At 42.0% G+C, this 21,182-nt stretch overlaps 1 protein-coding gene across 2 annotated transcripts in view; it reads right to left on the bottom strand.

Moving 5' to 3' along the window:
- lrp5 (low density lipoprotein receptor-related protein 5) overlaps positions 1-21,182 on the bottom strand; it is a 181,108-nt gene that overhangs the window by 123,788 nt on the left and 36,138 nt on the right. For both annotated transcript variants that reach the window (XM_048606985.1, XM_048606986.1), the window contains exon 3: positions 4,765-4,962. In XM_048606985.1, the coding sequence (XP_048462942.1) occupies positions 4,765-4,962 (198 nt within the window). The remainder of the gene's footprint in view (positions 1-4,764; positions 4,963-21,182) is intronic.

Genomic DNA, 21,182 nt, shown 5'->3' with positions numbered 1-21,182 from the left:
TGTTTCCATCATCACAAAAATGTCAACAATCTCACATGAGTAACAAGAATTTTTCACTGAAGAATCATTAACTTGCCTCTGATTTTTGAATTTAGTTTCAAGAGTCATCTTCAAACTTTAACTAACATTTCATTTTCTCCACAAGTTACATAGCACGAACAGACAAGTGGGCAGGGGGTGGAACAGAAAGGCAAGTGGCGATTCAGGTCTTAACCAATACTCACCATTAAAAATCAGGATAAGATATCCCAGGCTACGAAGTCTGCAATTTAGCTTCCATTGATAAAGGACTAGCCTCAAGTGAAACCTTGGGAAGGGTGAGCTGAGAGTTGTGTCTGAAACACAGGTACATGCCCACATCCTGTCATTTAGCTAGATTGTCAATTCTTGTATTTTCCAGAAACCTGAGATTATTTTTACTATCTGTAAATGTTCAGGATGAATGGTCTATACATGACAGAATTGGTAGGACTGACCATCACATTGTCCTTGTGGAGGTAAGGGCCCAAATTCAAACTGGAGATACCTTCTACAAAATATTGTGTGGCACTATCGTTGCGGCAAATGGGATAAATTCAGAACAAATCTAGCACTCAGAATGGGGCGCCATGAGAGGTTTCAGGCCACCTGCAGCAGATCTGTAACCTCATGATAAGGCAGATCATGCACCTAACCATCATGCCAGGGGATCAACCAGGTTTCGATGAAAACTGTAAAACAGAATGCTAGGTGCAACTCCAGGCATACCTAAAAATTAAGTGCCAATCTACTGATGCTACATACGTGCTAAAGAGTGAAATCAGCATGCCAAAGCCAGAGTGAAGTGAACACACAACCAATTGATCAGATCAAAGTTCTACAGTTCTACCACAACCATCATGAACGAAACAACTAATGGAAAGGGGAGTTATGTACTTGATAGCAACCAATGAAGAGTTTTTCTATGCTTCACTATTACGCGGACCCCTTAATACTACATTTGGTCAAATGTTGCCTTGATGTCAAAGGAAGCCATCTTGACCTCGCCTCTGGAATTCAGCTCTTTTCTCCATGTTTGGAACAAGGCTGTAATCAGTCTGCAGCCAGGGTGACCCACAGATGGTATCGCACAACCCAAGCTGAGCATCTTCAATATGGAACCCAACATTTTAGTGCAAAAGCTAACGTTGAAGCTTTCACAACCATCTTTTGCTATTAGTACCAAGTGGGTGATCCAACCTGGCCTCCTCCTGAGGTCCCCAACATAACAGTTACCAGTCTTCAGTCAATTCAGTTCACTCCATATGATATCGAGTGCACTTAGCCATTTCTTGATACAGCAAAAACTGTGACAATATCCCAGCCTCTGTGTTGAATACCTGTGCTCCAGAACCAAACACGCATGTCAACAGGCTCTCCCAATGCTGCTACAGCATCGACACAACAGTGGAAATTGTACATAAAAGTGAATAAATCCGATCTGGCCATTTATAATTTCATTGGTCTACTCTTTGTCAGCAGCAATGTCATGCAAGACGTTCTTTACACAGTGTTATAAAGGAACATTTACTGGATTCTGACAAAGGGTCACTGATGAAAAGGGTTAACTTGGCTTCTTTCTTGACAGGATGAGACATTAAATGGTTATTTTACATTTATTCTTCATCTGCTCACTGATGTGAAGTTTCCGTTCTGACAGGGCCACTCAGCTCCAGATCTCAAGACGGCCTTGAGGCAAAAGGAGTGGTGCTTCAGAGCAGAGTTAAGAGTAACTGCTTTTGACTGAGTGTAACACCAAGTTATCCCAGTAAAACTTAATTCAAAAGAAATATGGGGAAAAATCTACATTGTTTGGAGGTATACCTAGTACGAGGAAGATGACTGTAATTGTTGGAGGCCGATCTTCTCAGACCTGGAACATCCCTGCAGGACTTACTCTGGGGAGAGTCCTAATCTCAAACTCATCTTTGGCTGATTCAATGATTTTCCCTTCAGAAGCAGGGAGTCTTTGCTGTACACTGCAGAGTGTTCAGTACTTTTTATTACTCCTCAGATACTGAAATCATCCAGGCTGCATGCATTAAGATCTGGACAACATGGTAATTGGCAAACATACAACAGTAGGCAATCACCATTTCCAACAGTACAGACTCCATCCTCCCCTTGAAAATCAATGGCATTATCATTGCCTAATGCCCCATGATCAAAATCCTGGGACCCACTATTGACCAGAACTTAACTGGACCATTGTTTCAAATATCTAATTTTATAGTTCGCATATCAAAGAAGCATGACTTTTAGTTTGGGGGAATTGACATTTTTAAATGCAAGATAAAACAGTTGGTTTGAGAAGCTCGGAAACAAACCTGATGCAATTTCAAATCAAAGGGTTTATTTTGTTTTACAAGGTTACAGTGGAAGTTACTAGAAACTAAATAAAGAGCTACCTCTCTGACCTTCTTAGCAGAGATGGGATATATACAGCTGTCTCAATAAGGGCTGAAATTATTTATATAGTTCCCGGAACAAAGGGATGCTTTAGGGATAATTAGCTTAAAACCACCATCTGGGAATCCCAGGCATGCCATTTTGGCTTCGGGATTGATTGTATAGATGTAAATTCTTTTGATTGTTTGGAGAAGGTGCTTCTGTAAGGAATCCATAGATACAGTTAGTTTAGTGTTACTCTGTGGCAGTTTGGAAGAGGCAGAAAAGAGTAGATCTGCCTGAGCTATAAACCAACTGGATTCAGATGCAGAGAGCTATTATGCACCATTTAATTTTCTGATTTGATGTCATTAGCAGGAATGCAGTGAGGTCCCTGTTTCAGCTGGGAAGTTTACAATTGTGAGGTTGGAGAGGTGGATGATTTCCCTAGCCAGGTGCGAGTGAAAGGATCCCAAGTAACCTCATGCCTCAGGGAATAGCAGGATCACTGAAGAGACTCAAAGAGAATTCCTGGCAGTTGTGGCACACCTTAGTTTGTTTCCAGGAGAAGTGAAAGAACCCTCAGAATCTTGTTAAGTACAAAGAAACTCTTGGATAGAAATAAAGAATAGGGACTGTTCTGTTGAGACTTTTTCACTTAAAGCATGTGTTTACAAATATAGTGCTCAGTTAATATTACTTGCTTTCTTGGACTCTTACACAGTAAATGTTTTTGTTTACAGTTTGAAATTATGTGCTGCTATTGTTTCCAGTAAAAAACTGAATTTCATTTTAAGAGTTCCTGGTCTTTCCTGAAATTGTAACACCAGGCACATGAATTCTGTGGCTACAAGAGGAGGTCAGAGGCTGGATATTTTAGGATCAGTAACTAACCTCCAGACTTCTCAACATCTTTCTTCCACTTACAAGGAGCAAGACATGAATCTGATGGAATACTCTCCACACACTTTAAGTATGGCTCTAAGGTTGCACGATGTGACAATATCTAGCACAAAGCAACCCTACTCGACTGACACCCCATTGAACATCTTATATACTTACCCCCTCTAACACCGACACATTGTAGTTGCAACACATACTTTGTGCAAACAGCAGCACAGCTACTTGCCATGGCTGCATTGATATCACATCCCAAACCTGTGACCTCTACAACCGAGACAAACTTTAACAACAGGCACAGTGGGACAGCATAACTTGTATGTTCCTATCCAGACCACACACCATTCTCACAATGAAGTATAGACGACCATATACTTCTTCATTACTGGGTCAACTGAAACTTCTTACGTTATAGCATTAGGGGCTGCAGCAGGAACAGGTAGTGGCTCACAACCCCCACCTCCCAAAGTGTAACAGGGAACAGGCAATATGGACTGATATTGCCAACAAAACCCTCGTCTTATGAATTTTTTTTTAAAACCCTTGCCATAAACCTGGGCTTTATTAATATGGGCATACAGTACAACAGCAAGGTTAAGCTAAACTCATAAAGAACACTAGTTGGCCTCAACTAGAGTAATGTGTCCAGTTCTGGATGTTGGACTTTTGGAAGCATGTGAAGGTAACAGAGAAAGTTTATGAGAATGGTTCCAAATATGAGGAGTTTGAGTTATGAGATTAGATTAGATTAGAGAAGCTGAGACTGTTCTCCTCAGAAAAGAGAAGGCTGAGAGGAGATCTGATTGAAGCATTCAAAGTCATGAGAGGTCTTGTCAGAGTAAACAGGGATAACATGTTACCACTTGTGAAACAATCAAAAACAAGAAGGCAGAGATTTAAAGTAATTAGTAAAAGGAGCAGAAGTGACAGGAGGAAAACCCTTTTCAGAGTCTGGTATGCACTGCCTGAGAATGGGTGCAGACTGATTCAGTTAGGACATTCAAAAGGGAATTACTTGGTTATTTGATGGGAACAACGTGAGAGTTTCAGGAAGAATGACTTCAGGTAAGATGCTCATTGGAAGAGCCAGCAAAGGCACTGTAGGCTGAACGGCGTCCTTCCATTCTTTGACAATCTAAAGTCCACCTTGTCAAGCTTTTTTAGGATCTTACATACACTGCAATCAGGTCAACCCTCATGCTTAGAAACTCCAGTGGAAACAAGCCCAGCGTACCTAACCTTTCCTCAGAAGACAACGTGCTCATTCCAGATATCAGTTGTAAACCTTTTACAATACCACCTTCAATGCACTTACATTCTTCTTTAGATAAGGAGAACAAATTGCACACAATGTTTGAGATGTAGTCTGACCAATGCTCTTTCAAACTGAAGTGTTAGAAATTAATTTTATGTTCATTTCCTCTTGTAATAAAGGATCACATTCTAATAAACAGTTACCTGAAAGAGCCATCCAAGTTGGATCTATGAATAAAACTCAGTTTTGCATCTGCCCAGTAAAGTTTCTGTTCCTCTATGTCAATTGTCAGTCCATTTGGCCAGTAAATATTAGAGTCCACAATGACAGAACGACTGCTACCATCCATGCCAGCTCGTTCAATTCTCGGTATTTCTCCCCAGTCTGTCCAATACATGTACCTGTAAAAATGTACAGAACGGACATAAGAACTTGCAAACAGATATGAACTTGTTTTCTGCATTAAATTTTATTCAATTTATATTCAGTGCACATGATATAAAAAGCATCACGAAAAAAGCACCACAATATTTTACAAGCACTGTACAGTAGAATTGCAGTCATTAAATTAATTCTTATTTAGTAATTAACCATCTTTGTCCATAAAAATGGTGAAAAACTATCCTGTTTACATAATACATGTTATAACTCTTTGCATGGTTAGTTTATTCTAAACATGTGTCATTAGTGTTGTGAATGTAGACAAGTAACTTCACTGTCAAAACAGTAATGGTTTTGGAATTAAATTTCAGAAAGCATTTACAAATTAGTGGAGAAGGTGGCCCAGTGCTAATGTCACTGAATATAGTAACTAAAGGCCCAGGCTATTGCTTTCAAATCCTACCACAGCAGCTGGTGGAAAATTTAAGGTAGTTAATAAATCTGGAATATAAAACTAGTCTTGGCACTGGTAACCAAGTCAATTATCATCAATTGTTGTTAAAAACTCATGTCATTCACCGTGTCCTTTAGGGAAGGAAATCTTCCATCTTTACCTAGTCCCATAACAGTGCATTCAACTCTTAACTTTAGGATAGGGGAAGCTCATCTGCAGTGCGGCCTGTGCCTGCTACAGCAGCCAGACAAGCAGGGAGATTTCCAGGCTTAGCTGGCAACACCATCTCTCAGGTCTGATGTTCCGATGCTGCCTCTAAGTACCTAACAGATCCTGCTGCCTGCAGGAAACTGGAAATCGACTGGAAAATCCCACTTGATCTCTTTTAATAGTCTTTGTGCAGCCCTTACTGAGCCAGGTAGGAGCTAAAGCGGCCTAGTGGTGGATAGAACCAGCAAACCATCCGGTGGGGATGTATTTCACTCCCCACCGCACCAAGCCTGAAACAGACAAGAAAACATATATATGTATATATAAACAGAGAGGTAGACAGACAAAGGCATAAACAGAACAAGAGAGAATATGCAGCACTTTACGTTGATATCTGCATGATCTAATTGCTTAATGATACAATGTAGATTGGTCAAGGTCACAGAGAATGGACTGTGCTTGTGGAATTATAAAGTGCTACTTTCAAAACATTAAGACATAAATATTGAAAATAAATCAAACAAGTACAAGTTTTGCTAGTTAGTCTAAATTCTTATTTGTTGCTGTACTATATTAATAGTCACTGATTGATTGATTGATTAAATGAACAGGTATCTTGAGCAATTTCTGTATAATTTTGATAACCGAGCAATTGAGCCTACATGACAGATGTTTGGGTTACTTGCGTTCTAACTGCCTCTCTCTCGAACTGGGAAAATACCTTTCTTCAAATTGGTGCCTCCACACCCACCTACTCAAAAGTAGCTTGCCCAAGGTCACAGCAAATGGGAAACTCTCCAATAAAACATGTCCCAATACTCCATGTTCTGGCATGTTGAAACACTGGAAAATCCGTTGGCTTTTCTTAAAATGTACTTTGTGGACAAATCTTAATTTTGATTATGACTGAAAAAAAATTCAGGCTGTTTAAGACTCATCAGGACAGATGCAAGAATGACAAATTTCAAACTGAGCAACAATTTATAAACTGCATGAGGAAAGAGCGCCAACTGGTTGGTAAGTCACCTCTGCTTGGTCAAAGTGTTGCTATGGGTGAATGCACTAGTAAGCTATTGTCAAAAATGTTTTTGTTTCATTCACAAAAGGCATATGCACAGCCATTTTCCTTTAGCCAGTGAAGGAGAGCTCTCTACAATTGAATTTTGTGTTAAAACTAAAACATATTAAATATAAATGTGCGAAACCACGAATTAGAAGTAGTTTGGGTCAAAATGAGAAATGATAAAGGCAAGAAATAGCTTGTGAGAGCAATGTACAGGCCCTCTAACAGCAACCACAGAGTAGATGAAGTATAAGGAATAAATAATGGAAGCTTATCAGAAAGGTATACCGTTAATCATAGGGACTTTAACACATATATAAAGACTGGGAAATAAAACTGGATAAGCAAAAGTAGCTGAGGAATTCATAGAATGGTTGAGACATTTTCTCAGAGTAGACTATTCTGGAAGGAGAAGAATGGGTCCAAGACTAGTGTTTTAAACTTAAATAAGGACGTTCTTGGACACCATAATAACAGAGAACACGGCAAATTAGGTTGAGGAATGAACCAACTAAGATGAAGTGGCAGGCATCAAAGAGAGACATTCCAATGAGAAAGAAAAATTCCTAGGGTAGGACCCAACATCCACATTTAAATGAAAAGAGTGAGAGACTCTATCAAACTTAAAGAAAAATCATATGATTGCACAAAGGTGGGTAGCAGGTCAGAAGACTGGACAGAATATTAAAAACTGAAAAGAATGACTGAAAGCTTAATACAGAGGGAAAAATTAGAAAATATAACGAAGCAAGCTAGAAATATAAAACAGTAAGAGTTTCTTTAGATATCTATAAAGCAAGAGAGTTAATGAACTAAATTCTGGTCCTAAAGAAGGCAAGTCTGAGGAATTAGTTATGGAAAATACAGAGTTGGCAGATGAACTGAAGAGGTATTTTGCATCGATCTTCACCGTGGAATGTACAACTAACATCTACAAATAACTGTAAATGGAAACAGAGTGGAAGGAGGAACTAAAGACAATTACGATCATCACAGCAGAGCTACTGAGCAAACTGGTGGAACAGTGGGCTGACAAATCCCTGGGCCCTGGTGGACCTCATCCTTTGGTTTAAATGAAGTGGCCAGAGCGATAGCCAATGCGTTGGTTTTAAGCTTGACGGAAATAGCATACATAAGGCCTTCATTCAAGAAGGGAGGGAGACAGAAGGCAGGAAATTACGCCCAGTTAGCATAACTTCTGTCACAGGGATAAAGGTATTTTTAAAAATTATTTTGCCACTTCGAAAAGTTCAATGTCACCAGTCAGATTCAACACAATTGTGAGAAGGCAGTGTTTGGTGACACTTTGGGGTGACTGGATATACATGCTCACGTTAACAGGTATCTGCACAGTTCCAGGCCCCGTATGTCATTATGTCATGTACAAACGTAAACACTGTGCATATGTACAGAACAATTACAGGCTTGAAATGGGAACCAAACAGAGACACAGGAGAAACGCACAGATGTTGTAGGGAATGAGGGCAGGAGAAGAATGGACAGGGTGGTAGAATGGATGGGTGGAGTAGAAAAATGGGTATATGTTGGGGTTTGGGGGATGATCGAAGTGGCGGGGGCGTGGTGACAGCCTAATGACAAAGACACATTTCAATAATTCTCATTCACTAGCATGTATGCAAGCATCTCCCTACAGCTTACAGTGCATGCTAATCAGTATCAGCAAATGCAGCTGTCTTGTGGGAAAGGAAAGTTATATTTAACTAATTTACTAAACTTCATTGAAGAAGTAACGTGTTGAGGATAAAGGGGAGCAAGTGGATGTACTGTACTTAGACTTTCAGAGTACATTTGAAAAGGTAACATCGAGGCCATTGTGGAAAATAAAGGCCTATTGTGTAGGAAGTAATATTTTAGCACGGATGGAAGATTAGACAGCTCACAGGAAACTGGTTAGACATATAGTTACAGCATGGAAACAGACCCTTCGGTCCAAATTGTTCACACCAACCAGACATGCCAATCTGACCTAGTACCATTTGCCAGCATTTGGCCCATAAGCCTCTAAACCTTTTACTCATATACCTGTCAGAAGCCTTTTTAAATGCTGTAATTGCACCTGCCTCCACCACTTTCTCTGGCAGCTCATTCTATACATGCACCTATGGGTCATTTTCTGATTAGCATGATGTAACGAATGGCATGCCACAGGGATCAGTGCCAGGCCACAGTTTTATATTTTCTTTTCATTCATTCATGAGGTATGCAGATTACTGGCTTAGCAGCATTTATTGCCCATCCCTATTTGCTCTTGAGAAAGAGGTGATGAACTGCGTTCTTGGAACTTCTGTAATTAATTTGGTTGTAAGGGTTAGCACTGCTGCCTCACAGCACCAGGGACCGGGGTCCGATTCCACCCTCGGGCGACTGTCTGTGTGGAGTTTGCACATTCTCCCCGTGTCTGCATGGGTTTCCTCCGGGTGCTCTGGTTTCCTCCCACAGTCCAAAGATGTGCAGGCTAGATGGATTGGCCGTGCTAAATTGCCCGTAGTGTTCAGGAATTCGGTGGGTTATAGGGGGATGATTCTGGGTGGGATGCTCTGAGGGTTGGTATGGACTTGTTGGGCCTGTTTCAACAGTGTAGGGATTCCATAAATAAGACCGAAAATGCTGTCAATGTGGGAGCTCCAGGATTATGACCCAGCAACAGAAATGGTGATATATCCATGTCAGGATGGCGAGTGGCTTGGAGGAGAACTTGCAGGTGGTGATATTCCTATGTATCTGCTGCACTTGTTCTTCTAGATGGTGGTGCCATAATTTGGAAGGTGTTGTCTAAGGAGCCTTGATGAATTTCTGCAATGTTTCATGTTAATGGTTCGAATAAGCATTGGTGTTGGAGGGACTGAATGTTTGTGGATGTGCTGCCAATCTAGCAGGCTGCTTTGTCCTGGACAGTATCAAGCTTCCTGACTTTTGTTGGAATTGCATGCGAATGGGGAATATTCATCACATTCCTGACTTATATTTTGTAGACTGGCTAAAAGGCTTTGTGGGAATCAGGAGGTGAATTACTCATTGCAGGATACGTAGCTTCTGACCTGTCCTTGTAGTTAGTCCAGTTCAGTTTCTGGCTAATGGTAAGCTGAGGAGGTTAATAGTGGGCGATTCAGTGACGGTAATACCACTGAATTTCAATGGTTATATTCTTTCTTGTTAGAAATAATCATTGTCTAGCACTTCATGGCATAAACGTCAGTGCATCATGTTAGCCCAAAACTGGATATTGCCTAGGTCGTGCCGCATTTGGACATGGACTGCTTCAGTATCTAAGGAGACATGCATGGTACTGATCATTGTGCAGTTGTCAGCAAACATCCCCACTTCTAACATTATGATGGAGAGCAGGTTAACAATGAAGCAGCTGAAGATGGCTGAGCCATGGACACTACCCTGAGGAACTCCTGCAGAGATGACTGGAGCTGAGATGACTGACCTCCCATAACCACAGCCATTTTTCTTTCTGCTGGATGCGACTCCAAATAGTGGAATTTTCCCCCCTGGTTCCCATTGTGTCTAGTTTTGCTTAATGCCACACTCAGTCAAATGCAACCTTGATGTCAAAGGCTGTCATTCCCACCTCTGGAATTCACCTCTTTTGTCCATGTTTGAACCAAGGCTGTAATGAAGTCAGGAGCTGAGTGGCTCTGGCAGAATTCAAAAGGAGAGTCAGCGAGCAGGTTATTGCTGAATATGTGCTGCTTGGTAGCACTACTGCAGACACCTTCCATTACTTTATTGATGATTGGGAGTAGACAGATAGGGTAGAAATTGGCGAGGTCAGGTTTTTCTGCTTTTTTGTGTGTACCAGACATACCTTGACAATTTTCCACATTGTCAGGTATATGCAATGTTATAGCTATTCTGGAACAGCTTAGGTAGGGGCACGTTTTCAGTACCATTTCTGGAATTTTGTCAGGGCCCATAGCCTTTGCAGCATCCAGTGCCTCCTCTTGTTCCTTGATATCATGTGGAGAGAATCAAATAGGCTGAACAGTGGCTTGAGTAATGCTGGGAGAAGGTAGTGATGGATCATCCACTTGGCACTTCTGGCTAAAGATTGTTGTGAATGCTTCAGTTTTACTTTTGAGCTGATGTGCTGGACCCCCCTATGATCAAGGATGGGGATATTTGTGGAGGCTCCTCCTCCAGTGAGTAAATTAGTTGTCCACCACCATTCCCACCTGGATACGAAAGACCGCAGAGCTTAAATCTGATCCGTTGGTTATGGAATGGTTTACCTCTATCTACCACTTGGCTTATGATGAGTGGCATGCAAGTAGTCCTGTTCTGTAGCTTCACCAGATTGATATGCAATGACATAATGATACATAATGTTCCCATGATTGATTCAGATGAAAAGACCTAAGTTTGATGATGCCACACATGAGTTAGGAAAGTATGCTGTAAAGAGGATAGAGGAGATCACAAAGGATGCAGGTGGGTTAAAATCTGGCAAATGGAATATAATGTGTGAAAATGTGACTGGCCATTTTTGCAGGAAGAGTACTAGAAGCAGCACATTATCTAAATGATGAGAGATGGTAGAGCTCTGAGATGCAGAGATGCCTGAGGGCACAAGTCTCAAAAGATCAGTATACAGGGACAGCATATAGTTAGGAAAGCTAAGAGAACATTATCGTTTATTGCAAGGGGAACTGAATACAAAAATAGGGAGGTTATGCTTCAATTTTATAGGATACTGGTGGGACCACATTTGGAGCAGTTTACGGTGTTAGTTACCTTATTTAAAGAAGGATTTAAATGTATTGGAAGCAGTTCAGAGGTTTACTGGACTAATACCTGGAATGAAAGACTATCTTATGAGGAAATGTTGCACAGGCTAGGCTTGTATCCGTTGGAGTTTAAAAAAGAGTAAGGCAACTTGATTGAAAGAAGATTGAGGGATCTCGATTGGATGGACGCGGAAAGGGTATTTCCTTTGTGGAAAAATCTGGAACCAGGGGATCAGCATTTAAAACAAATGGGTTTGCCAATTTAAGACAGGGATGAGGAAAATTGTTTTTCTCTGAGGGCAATGAATTTTTTAGGACTCACTTCTTAACAAGTTGGTGGAAACATAGTCTTTGAATTTTTTAAGGTAGAAGTGGATAGATTCCTTACAAACAATTGAATGAAAGGTTATCAGAGTATACAGGAATCTAGAATTCAGCTTACAATCTGATCAGCCATGATCTTATTAAATGGCAGTTCAGGGGTCAAATGGCATATTCCTGCTAACTTATGTTTTTATGCTCGTATTGTCACTGTTAAATAATTGAGCCCTGCAACACCATAATGTTGCAGCTTTAGAGAACTCTGGTTAGGCTGCATTTGGAATACTGTGTTCAATTCTGGTCACCACACTACCAGAAGGATGTGGTGGCTTTGGAGAGGGTACAGAAAAGATTTACCAAGATGTTGCCTGGTATGGAGGGCATTAGCTATGAGGAAAGATTGGAGAAACTTGGGCTGTTCTCACTGGAACGACGGAGATTGAGGGGGGACCTGATAGAGGTCTACAAGATTATGAAGGGCATGGACAGACTGGACAGTCAGAAGCTTTTTCCCAGGGTGGAAGAGTCAGTTACCAGGGGCCATAGGTTTAAGGTGCGAGGGGCAAGGTCTAAAGGTGATGTATGAGGCAGGTTTCTTACACAGAGGGTGGTGGGTACCTGGAACTCGCTGCCGGGGGAAGTAGTGGAAGCAGATACAATAGTGACTTTTAAAGGACATCTTGACAAATATATGAATAGGATGGGAATAGAGGGATATGGTCCACGGAAGGGTAGGGGGGTTTTAGTTGTAACGGCAGCATGTCGGTGCAGGCTTGGAGGGCCGACGGGCCTGTTCCTGTACTGTAATTTTCTTTGTTCTTTGATTAACACTTTACATGGGAATGAAATCATATTTGACTATTAATACTACCCAAAATCCTCCAAAGTTAGAAGGCCATTTTATAATCTATTCATTCATATGTGCTTTACCCAAAGGCACATCCTTATCTCAATGACTGCTTGCAAGATTTAAACATGGTGACGGTGATGAACCGTAGTTTCAGATTGCTCCTAACCGTTCACATATTTTTTCTACCCATAACTATTATTAAACTGAAAATATAACCAGAGGGAATAAAGGGTGCAGAGATACCAAGAACTGCAGATGTTGGAGTCAGAGATGATACAGTGTCGAGCTGGAGGAATGCAGCAGGTCAGGCTGCATCAGAGGAGCAGGAGACTCGACATTTCGGGCCTAGACCCTTCATCAGGACTTCAACATCAGATGTGGCTGCTATATTCTGTCACACTAACTTACGTGCTGTAATTTCACCCAGTTTTGGGCATCTTAAATCTGTTTTCTCACATACGCTAAATATAAGGAAGGATTTTAATTTCCGGCTGAAAACAAATTCAGTGTCTCGACAAAAGTAAATCCAGCAGCATTAGCTATTCATTGAATCCTTTTGAACTTGATTTCTTGTACAAACACGCATTTCATTTTGAAGTTTAAACCAGTTCTATATACCATATTAATGTGAATTAACTTCAATCTCTACGTGCAGCACAGATAGGTAGCAAATCACTATATTATTTAAATTTTTAGAGCCCTAAATCCTTCCACCACAGCCAACCACAGTACAGAACATTACTTCAGGTTTTTATTTATTGCATTTTACTTGGAAATCAGCTGCTTCTAGTGAAAACTGGAAATGTTCTTGTTCCTGTTGACCTAAACATGGAGAATAGTTTTAACAGATACAAAATCTTTTTCCCATTTTAAGTGGTCGTTTTGCTAAATAAGTCACGAAAAATAATCCAATATTGATTTGCTATAGCTTACAGGGACTTGCTATAGCTTACAGGGACTGTCACATGAACATACTAGAAAGGGGAAGAAAGAATTCAAATGATCTTTTTGAAGACTTGTTACTTGAGTCTTGATTCTTGTAACCTGGTTGGTCAACTGAATCATTTATACTGAATCATTGAATATCATATCCAAATTCCATCAGATATTCTAAGTTTTTGGTAACTTTAATGCCTTAAAATGTTCTAAAACAACTGATAACAGGGGAATGACACCAGAAAGATGGTGGTGTGTTGGATATTGGTATCCTCAGCTCTCCTGAGGAAAAGATACTTGCTCTTACAGAGGCCCGGCACCACTCTTGTGGGAATCAGGGATATCTATGGTCCAACACCTTAGTGAATGCAACTGCTCATTCTTCTGCAATGCTCACATTAACCAGATGAACACTGAAGTGCATCGAACACCACCACTAACCAGTGGCTGCAACGTCTTCTGTCTCTTGTGCCTTGCAGGATCCCTCCCCATCCTCCAAGGAATAGCACATCCTCACACTAAAGGACACGCCTATGATCTCCCCGATGAGAATGCTAAAACATCAGAGGGCCCCTCAGCAATTCAACCTCCTGAACTCCCCGCAGCACGGATGATGCACAATGCAGGATCACACCTTAGTGAGTTGCACAGACTGTAACCATGCGAATGGATGATTGACAAGCCCCTAGTCACTGGCAGTCACAGGACTGGAGTTCAGGCACCTGCTGAGCCCTGGCAGGATATGAACCTGTGGTCTTGGTGATGAGGGACTTCATCCAAACACTCAGAAAGGAGGAGCAGCAGTGACAGGTAGGTGTACAGGAGGAACTGGACCTCATAGTGGAGAAGCTGGAACAATGCAGCCAGTCCTGTAATGCAAAGCCTGCCATCACCCAGACTATGCAGCACTTCACCCAGCCCTGAGACTGTCAGAGTGCCTCCATGCACAGGTTGGCAGCTGACATCAAGTCAACATGGCTTTTTGCGTGGGAAGTCGTGTGTCACTAACTTGATTGAATCTTTTGAAGAGGTGACAAAGAAGATTGATGAAGGCAAAGCATTTGACAAGATTCTGCATGGTAGACTGGTTAGTAAGGCGATATCACATTGGATCGGGGGAAGCTAGCCGATTGGATATAAAATTGGCTTGAAGGTGGGAGACAGAGGGTGGTGGTAGAGGATAGCTTTGAGGCCTATCGTTCCTGACTGTCTGCCTCTCTTTCATGGTTACGTCCGTACTTGGGTGCCCCTGGAGTAGGTGCACATGGTGCTCACTGGTACGGTCGTGGCCTTTCATGACCAATGGGCGTCGCCAAGGCTGAAGGGCACCAGAAACCTGAACAATAATATTTTGATTAAGTCTTTTTGTTTCCATAGTATAAGTTTCCACTTTGCCTTTTGAGCTTGCGTTTGTTTTCAGGTTAGTATCCTCAGAAGACAGCTATCTTATTTTCCCTTTGGTTCAGTTTTGACCCCCTGGAAGCACCAAGGAGACTGTTGAAGTTTGAGAAGATTTGTAGCTCGAGTTGTGGATGAGGATGTAGACTTGCTCGCTGAGCCAGTGTGTTTGGTTGCAGATGTTTCATCACCCTGCCAGGTAACATCACCAGTGCACCTCCAGTGAAGCACTGGTGTTCCGTCCTGCTTGTTATTTATATGCCTTGGTGTGCTGGGGTGGTTGATATACAATGTTACCTAGCAGGCTGATGAAACGTCTGCAATCAAACACACCAGCTCAGCGAGCAAGTCTGCAACCTCAGGGGGACTGTTATTTTATCAAGAAATATTTATTCCACATTTTGACCCCTTGTGGTCCTACCCCTAGAGTGGTTGGTGGGGCCAGAGTTGAGAACAGTCACTTTTTGTTTGTTCAGTTGTTGTTTTGCTTTTTCTAGAGTCACTGGAGTTTTATTTTGTTCAAAAGTTGGGGAAACTTTCACTTTTCTGTTTTAAAGGGGTAGCGGAAGCTTTGCTCGGTGTTTAACCTGCTGCTGTCCTCATCCCAGGCACTTGTCCTTTTTGTTTAGAAGAGTAGAGGGTTGCTTTTCAGATTGGAGGCCTGTGACCAGCAGTGTGCCACAAGGATCAATGCTAGATCCACTGCTTTTATAATGATTTGGATGTGGATGTACGATGTACGGTAAGTAGGTTTGCAGACGACACCCAAATTGGTAATGTAGTGGATAGTGAACAAGATTATCTGAGAGCACAGCAAGACCTTGATCAGATAGGCTAAAGGGTCGAGGAATGGCAGATGGAGTTTAACTTAAATAAATACAAGGTCTTGCATTTTGGTAAGGCAAACCAGGGCAGGACTTGTACAGTTAATGACAGGACTCTACAGAGTGTTTCCAAACAAACAGACCGAAGGGTGCAAGTGCCATGTTTCTTGAAAGTGGAGTCACAGTTCAACAAGGTGGTGAAGAAGGCGTTTGGTACACTTGCCTTTGTTGGTCAGTGTGTTGAGTTTAAGAGTTGGGATGTCATGTTGTGGCTGTATAGGACAGTGGTGAGGCCATTATTAGAATACTGCATACAATTCTGATTGCCCTTTTATGGGAAGAGTGGTGTTAAACTTCAGAGTGTGCAGAAAGGATTTACATGGATGTTGCTGGGTCTGGAGTGTTCGAGTTATAGGGAGAGGCTGAATACGCTGGGGCTTTTTCTCCCCAGAGCATCAGAGGCTGAGGGGTGACCTCAGAGAGGTTTTTAAAATCAAGAGGAGCATGGGTAGCCAAAGTCTTTTTCCTTGAGTGGGGGAATCCAAACTAGGGAGCATAGGTTTAAGGTGAGTGGGGAAAGGACCTGAGGGGTAACTTTTTCATGTAGAGAGTGGTGCATGTATGGAACAAGCTACCAGAGGAAGTTGTGGAGGCTGGTATCATTACTACATTTAAAAGACATCTGGATGGGTATATGAGCAAGAAGGAGGGATATGAGCCAAATGCTGGCAAATGGACCTCGATCAGATTGGGATGTCTGGTCGGCCCAGGAGTGTTGTTCAGAAAGGTCTGTTTCCATGCTCTATGACTCTATGAGAGGCCCAGGATCCAAACGGGCTGAATGAGAGCCGCCAACACCTTCTCTCCATCCCCCCAGTTATTGTGCCTCATGATGAAGGCAGGGCAAGAATAGACAGCTTACATCAAGCCTAGTCCAGGTATCCCCTCCTCACAAAAAGGCACCGAGCTGGAGGAGTAGCTCATATAGGCCCATCACCACAATCCACTCGGTTGATATCAGAGGTGTCCAAGCCCTCCCCCACCAGTGAGTTTCAGCAGGAGGGAGAAGACCAGAAGAACAGAAAATCTGGGCAATGGTTAACAATGTCGTGTAAATACTTTATTTTCCATGTAATGTTATCTACGTAGTATTTATATCAAATTCTGTGGAAAATAATCTATATTTTATTTCATAAGCACTTGCTTTTCACCCGTCATGTATTTGTCTCTCTGTTTAAGCTCTAGATGCTCCATGTGTCCTCCGTCATCATTTCTTAGGCATTAGTGAGGCCCAATGTTTGATGCTGTATGATGAGCGCCAAATATATCACATGGGATCAGGGATAGCAATAAATATGCAAGGCATCAGTTCACTCTGACATCTTAATTCCCACCACAGCTTCGACATAGCCAGCCAAACATTAGGCATTGTGTGCAGCAGCGTAAATCTGATGCAGTTTTCCAGCAGTGACAGTGAGATGCAACACAAAGATACAGTCAATGCTGTAGAATGGCCAGGGAGTTGGTATCCTCTGTGCCTGTGTTGTGAAGATATCCTGTGTTGGCAGCCAGTGTTGTTCTCACACAAATACCCAGTGCACAGCTGCAGAGCCAGGCCACTCAGTCACAAGTCAGTTCTCTTACTACATCTGTTGCAAGTCCCTGCACAGCCGTTCTCCTCAACATTGTGTGTTATCCATGGACTTCATGATTGGAATAAGAGCAAGTGGTCCTCTGCCAGTATCCTTCAGCCTCAGCATAAATACACAAATGAGATTGCCAACATAACCCTCTCCTTTCAAGGTGCCCAGTCGGTCAACCCCACAGGCATCACACTTCCCTAGCTCATCATCCAAGCTATGTATATGCACCTACACTTACCCATTTTTTCAATTCCCTTTCTCTAAACCTATTCCCCCAGACACCTTCCTCCTTAACTTCTGTGAATGGAAGTGACAGGACAAATGTGGCCTACACTGAAGTATCTGACCTGGCAGCAGTGCCCTGTTGGCCAGAATCCTGTTGTCTAAACATCACTCATACAGTGTCATTTCTATTCCCAGACTGGTCCCTATGGAGCCAAAGGAATGGCCATGAACTATTCCCTGCAGCATGGAGCCATGGACCCCATGTGCAAGGCCAACCTGACTGGACTCCTGATTAGCTGTCAAAGCCTTGTATAAGAGCCGTCCTTGATAAATAAGGCTGGACCTCCTGACTGGCAGGTGCCCCTGTGGACTACTCCCCTTGGACTTTCAGACATGTCCCTCTGCTTGCCGTAGATGCTGTGAGTTTGGTACAAATGCTAAGGCCATGTGGTACAGGTGCTAGACTGACGTGGTATACTGATGTGCAACAGTTTGAGCATGTCCTTGACTGCTAAATCGTAAAGCCACCTGCGTGGTTTCATAACTGCATCGATTGCCAATGCAGGGCAAGATAAGACAGGCATTGTAGATAGGTACCAGGTGAGTGTGCACTGAGAAAGCAAGGGGCAGCCCGGTCCACATTGTGGAATGGGTTACTTTCCCTGTGTGGTACCTCTATACTCCTGGTTGCCAGCATGCTCTGTCAAACAAGTCTGCCCTTGCAGGGTGCAGTGGCAGTACAGTGGAGAATGCCAAGATGTTGGTAATGGCTCCCTCAAAGTGGAGTGCCAATATCTTTGGTGGAAGGGTATGTGCAGTTGGCGCTCATGGATCATACTTTACTCTTCAGTTTGTCCATGGGCAAGATGGCAGTAGATCAGGGATGCTAGCGAGTTTATCATGCCAATAATTCGCTCTGGTTTCCATGTCGAGTTTTCCCAATGGCTAGTTTTTACGGTGTTTTTGGTGCAACCTGCAGTGAGTTGTTAACATAGCCTTTAAGAAACAGTAATGAGCATCAGTTGGGAACCTGCCACTTCTAATGAAAATCTTGCCATGACGTTTGAGAAAACCATGCAAGATGCTACCTCATGATCATTTCGCCTAATTCTGTCACGCATCTCGCCATCGCCCATGTCATTCACAGCATGGGAAGATTGCCCAAAGTCTTCATGGAAAAGGCCATGCAATGTTGAAAAACCATGTAGTTAAGTAAAAACTACCTTCATGATCACATACACAAATTAGTTTAGAATTCTCCACTACAGAGCATTGCTAAAGGAAAATCCACAAATGAGTGGGAGAGGGAAATTTTAAACAGAATAGGAGTGAGTAGGAGAGGGAGATTAACTTTTCTGGCTCATATGTAGAAAACACCAGTATATACACTGCTGCCAAAATGTCTTGTAACATTCCATGATGCCATAAAAATGTTTTCTATGATTGCTTTAAATGAGACACCTGTAGCAATTCCACTGTTACTCCAGATTTACCCTTTTTAGAAGTTTTTTTTCTCAAACATACAATAACTGATTTAAGTTTCCAAGTTTAATGTATATAAAGGAAAGTTTAAAATTGAGCAAGAAATGAATGTGTGCCCTTTGCCAGACTGAATTGTACTGCACATTGTCCTTAAAATAGCAATAAACATACTTTTGCAGGTTCCATTCAGGAGACCCTCATACGGATGAATCAGGGTTAAAAAAATGAGCTTTTAATAAATCTTCTAAAACAGAGATTATGGCATAAACTCAACAGTTTCATGAGATCTGCGTGATATTTCCATATAGGCTCCTAGACACACTGCCTAAGGATTTGCATACTTGGTTTTCATTAGGGACTTTCCAATATTAAGCTGCACGTATAGTGCCTAAGCCAATTCGTAATTACAACTATCCTTCAACTTTTATGTCACAAATCACACTACAGAAATTCTGAAAGAGAAAAGAACTCACATTTATATAGTGTCTTGCATGACTGAAGTGCAGCCAGTATTACAATGTACAAAACTTTGCACACAACGTTTCTTAAACAGCAATAAGACAATTATCAGGTAATTTATTTTAGTGATGTGGGCTGAGGGACAAACATTGGCGAAGCAACTGAGAGACCTTCCTTCTCTAGATAAGTAATGTTGATGGTCAACGATGAGCTCTGGATCTTCATCATATAGAGTACAATATTGTCTTTTTTTCCTGAAGAGGCAGATTGGAATTTTGTGATCTAGGTGAGGGAATGCAGTGCTTCAGAGTGGAACACTGACATCCAGAGAAAACATCAATACTATTAAATCTGATGTATATTTGGTCAACCTTCTTCTCCTATCCTTGCTGTTAGATAGCTTCTTGGAATTGAAGATGATTTGCCTCTTCTCCAGTTCAATGAGCCTTGAAGATGGTTGATAAGCTCAATGTGCAACTGCAGAGATGGCCTCATTTGAGACAGGTGGTACTTGATAGGGAGATGGGTTATTTGGAGGTTTGTGTGCTCTTTCTGACTCCTCAACTGTAAATCTACATGTTCCTGATGAAGTCTCTTGGTGTGCTTGGTACATTCCCGAATAACCCCTCGCTATTTTGGTTGGGCACAAACCAGGGGCTCCCATGTGACAATGGGGACATTTGACATTGTCAGGGATGCTTTAAGTTTATTCTTAGAGCATTTCTGCTACTGTCCTGGGTGTTCCCTGCTACAACCAAGTTCTGTGCAGTTGCTGAAGGAGTCTAGTGTCAGGCATATAAACGAATTGTCCTATCCAGCAGAGCTGGTTATGAGCGATTAGTGTTTCAGTCCTGGAGATTTTGGCCTGGGGAACGTCCCGGCTGATACAGCCATTGGATTTTGAAGATCTTGTGAAGACATTGCTGATGGCACTTCTCCAATGTTATGAGGTGCCTGCTGTAGATTATCCAAGTCTCCAAAGCACTAAGGATTTCCGGGATCACTGCTGCCTGATACGCTTCTTGGGTTTAACATCCTGATCCATAAATACGTGTATTCTTAGTCTACTGAAGGCTGAACTGGCAACATTGGAGGCAATGAAGAATTCTGTTGACAACGTCTACCTCCACTGAGAGGATGCTCCCAAGATTTGTAAAGTCGGCTATATTTTTAGGGATCTTGCTGTTGATCTTAGTTGATGGGAGAGGTGTTTTGCTGTGTGAGATTTGTTGATATAGAGCCTTCATTTTCAGGTATTCAGTGAAAAGCCCATTTTCTCACACACTGTGGAGAAGGAGTCAAGCTCAGTTTCAGAGCGAGCATGCACATGCGCCATCTGCATCCTGAGATTCTCTGACCGACATTAGAGTCCTTTTAGGTTTGGAATGAATATCAGCTATTGCTAAATTAGACAAGAAGAATGTCACTTTGCTCCTCCTATTTTAACTACCTGCTGTCAGCTGGACAAACTGCATAACTGTAATACAGTTGATCCATTTTACTTTGGGCTGGTTCCTATGGAATTCTTTCATAATTCAGTATAAACACCAACCTTATACCTCAATGTTGCTACAAAGACACCTTAAATCTGTGATGCGGAGGTGCCAGTATTGGACTGGGG

The sequence above is a fragment of the Rhincodon typus genome, chromosome 17, assembly GCF_021869965.1.
Source record: "Rhincodon typus isolate 14 chromosome 17, sRhiTyp1.1, whole genome shotgun sequence".
Classification (NCBI taxonomy): domain Eukaryota; kingdom Metazoa; phylum Chordata; class Chondrichthyes; order Orectolobiformes; family Rhincodontidae; genus Rhincodon; species Rhincodon typus.
Note: the sequence above shows the minus strand (reverse complement) of the source record. Positions and strands in the feature narration are given on the sequence as shown.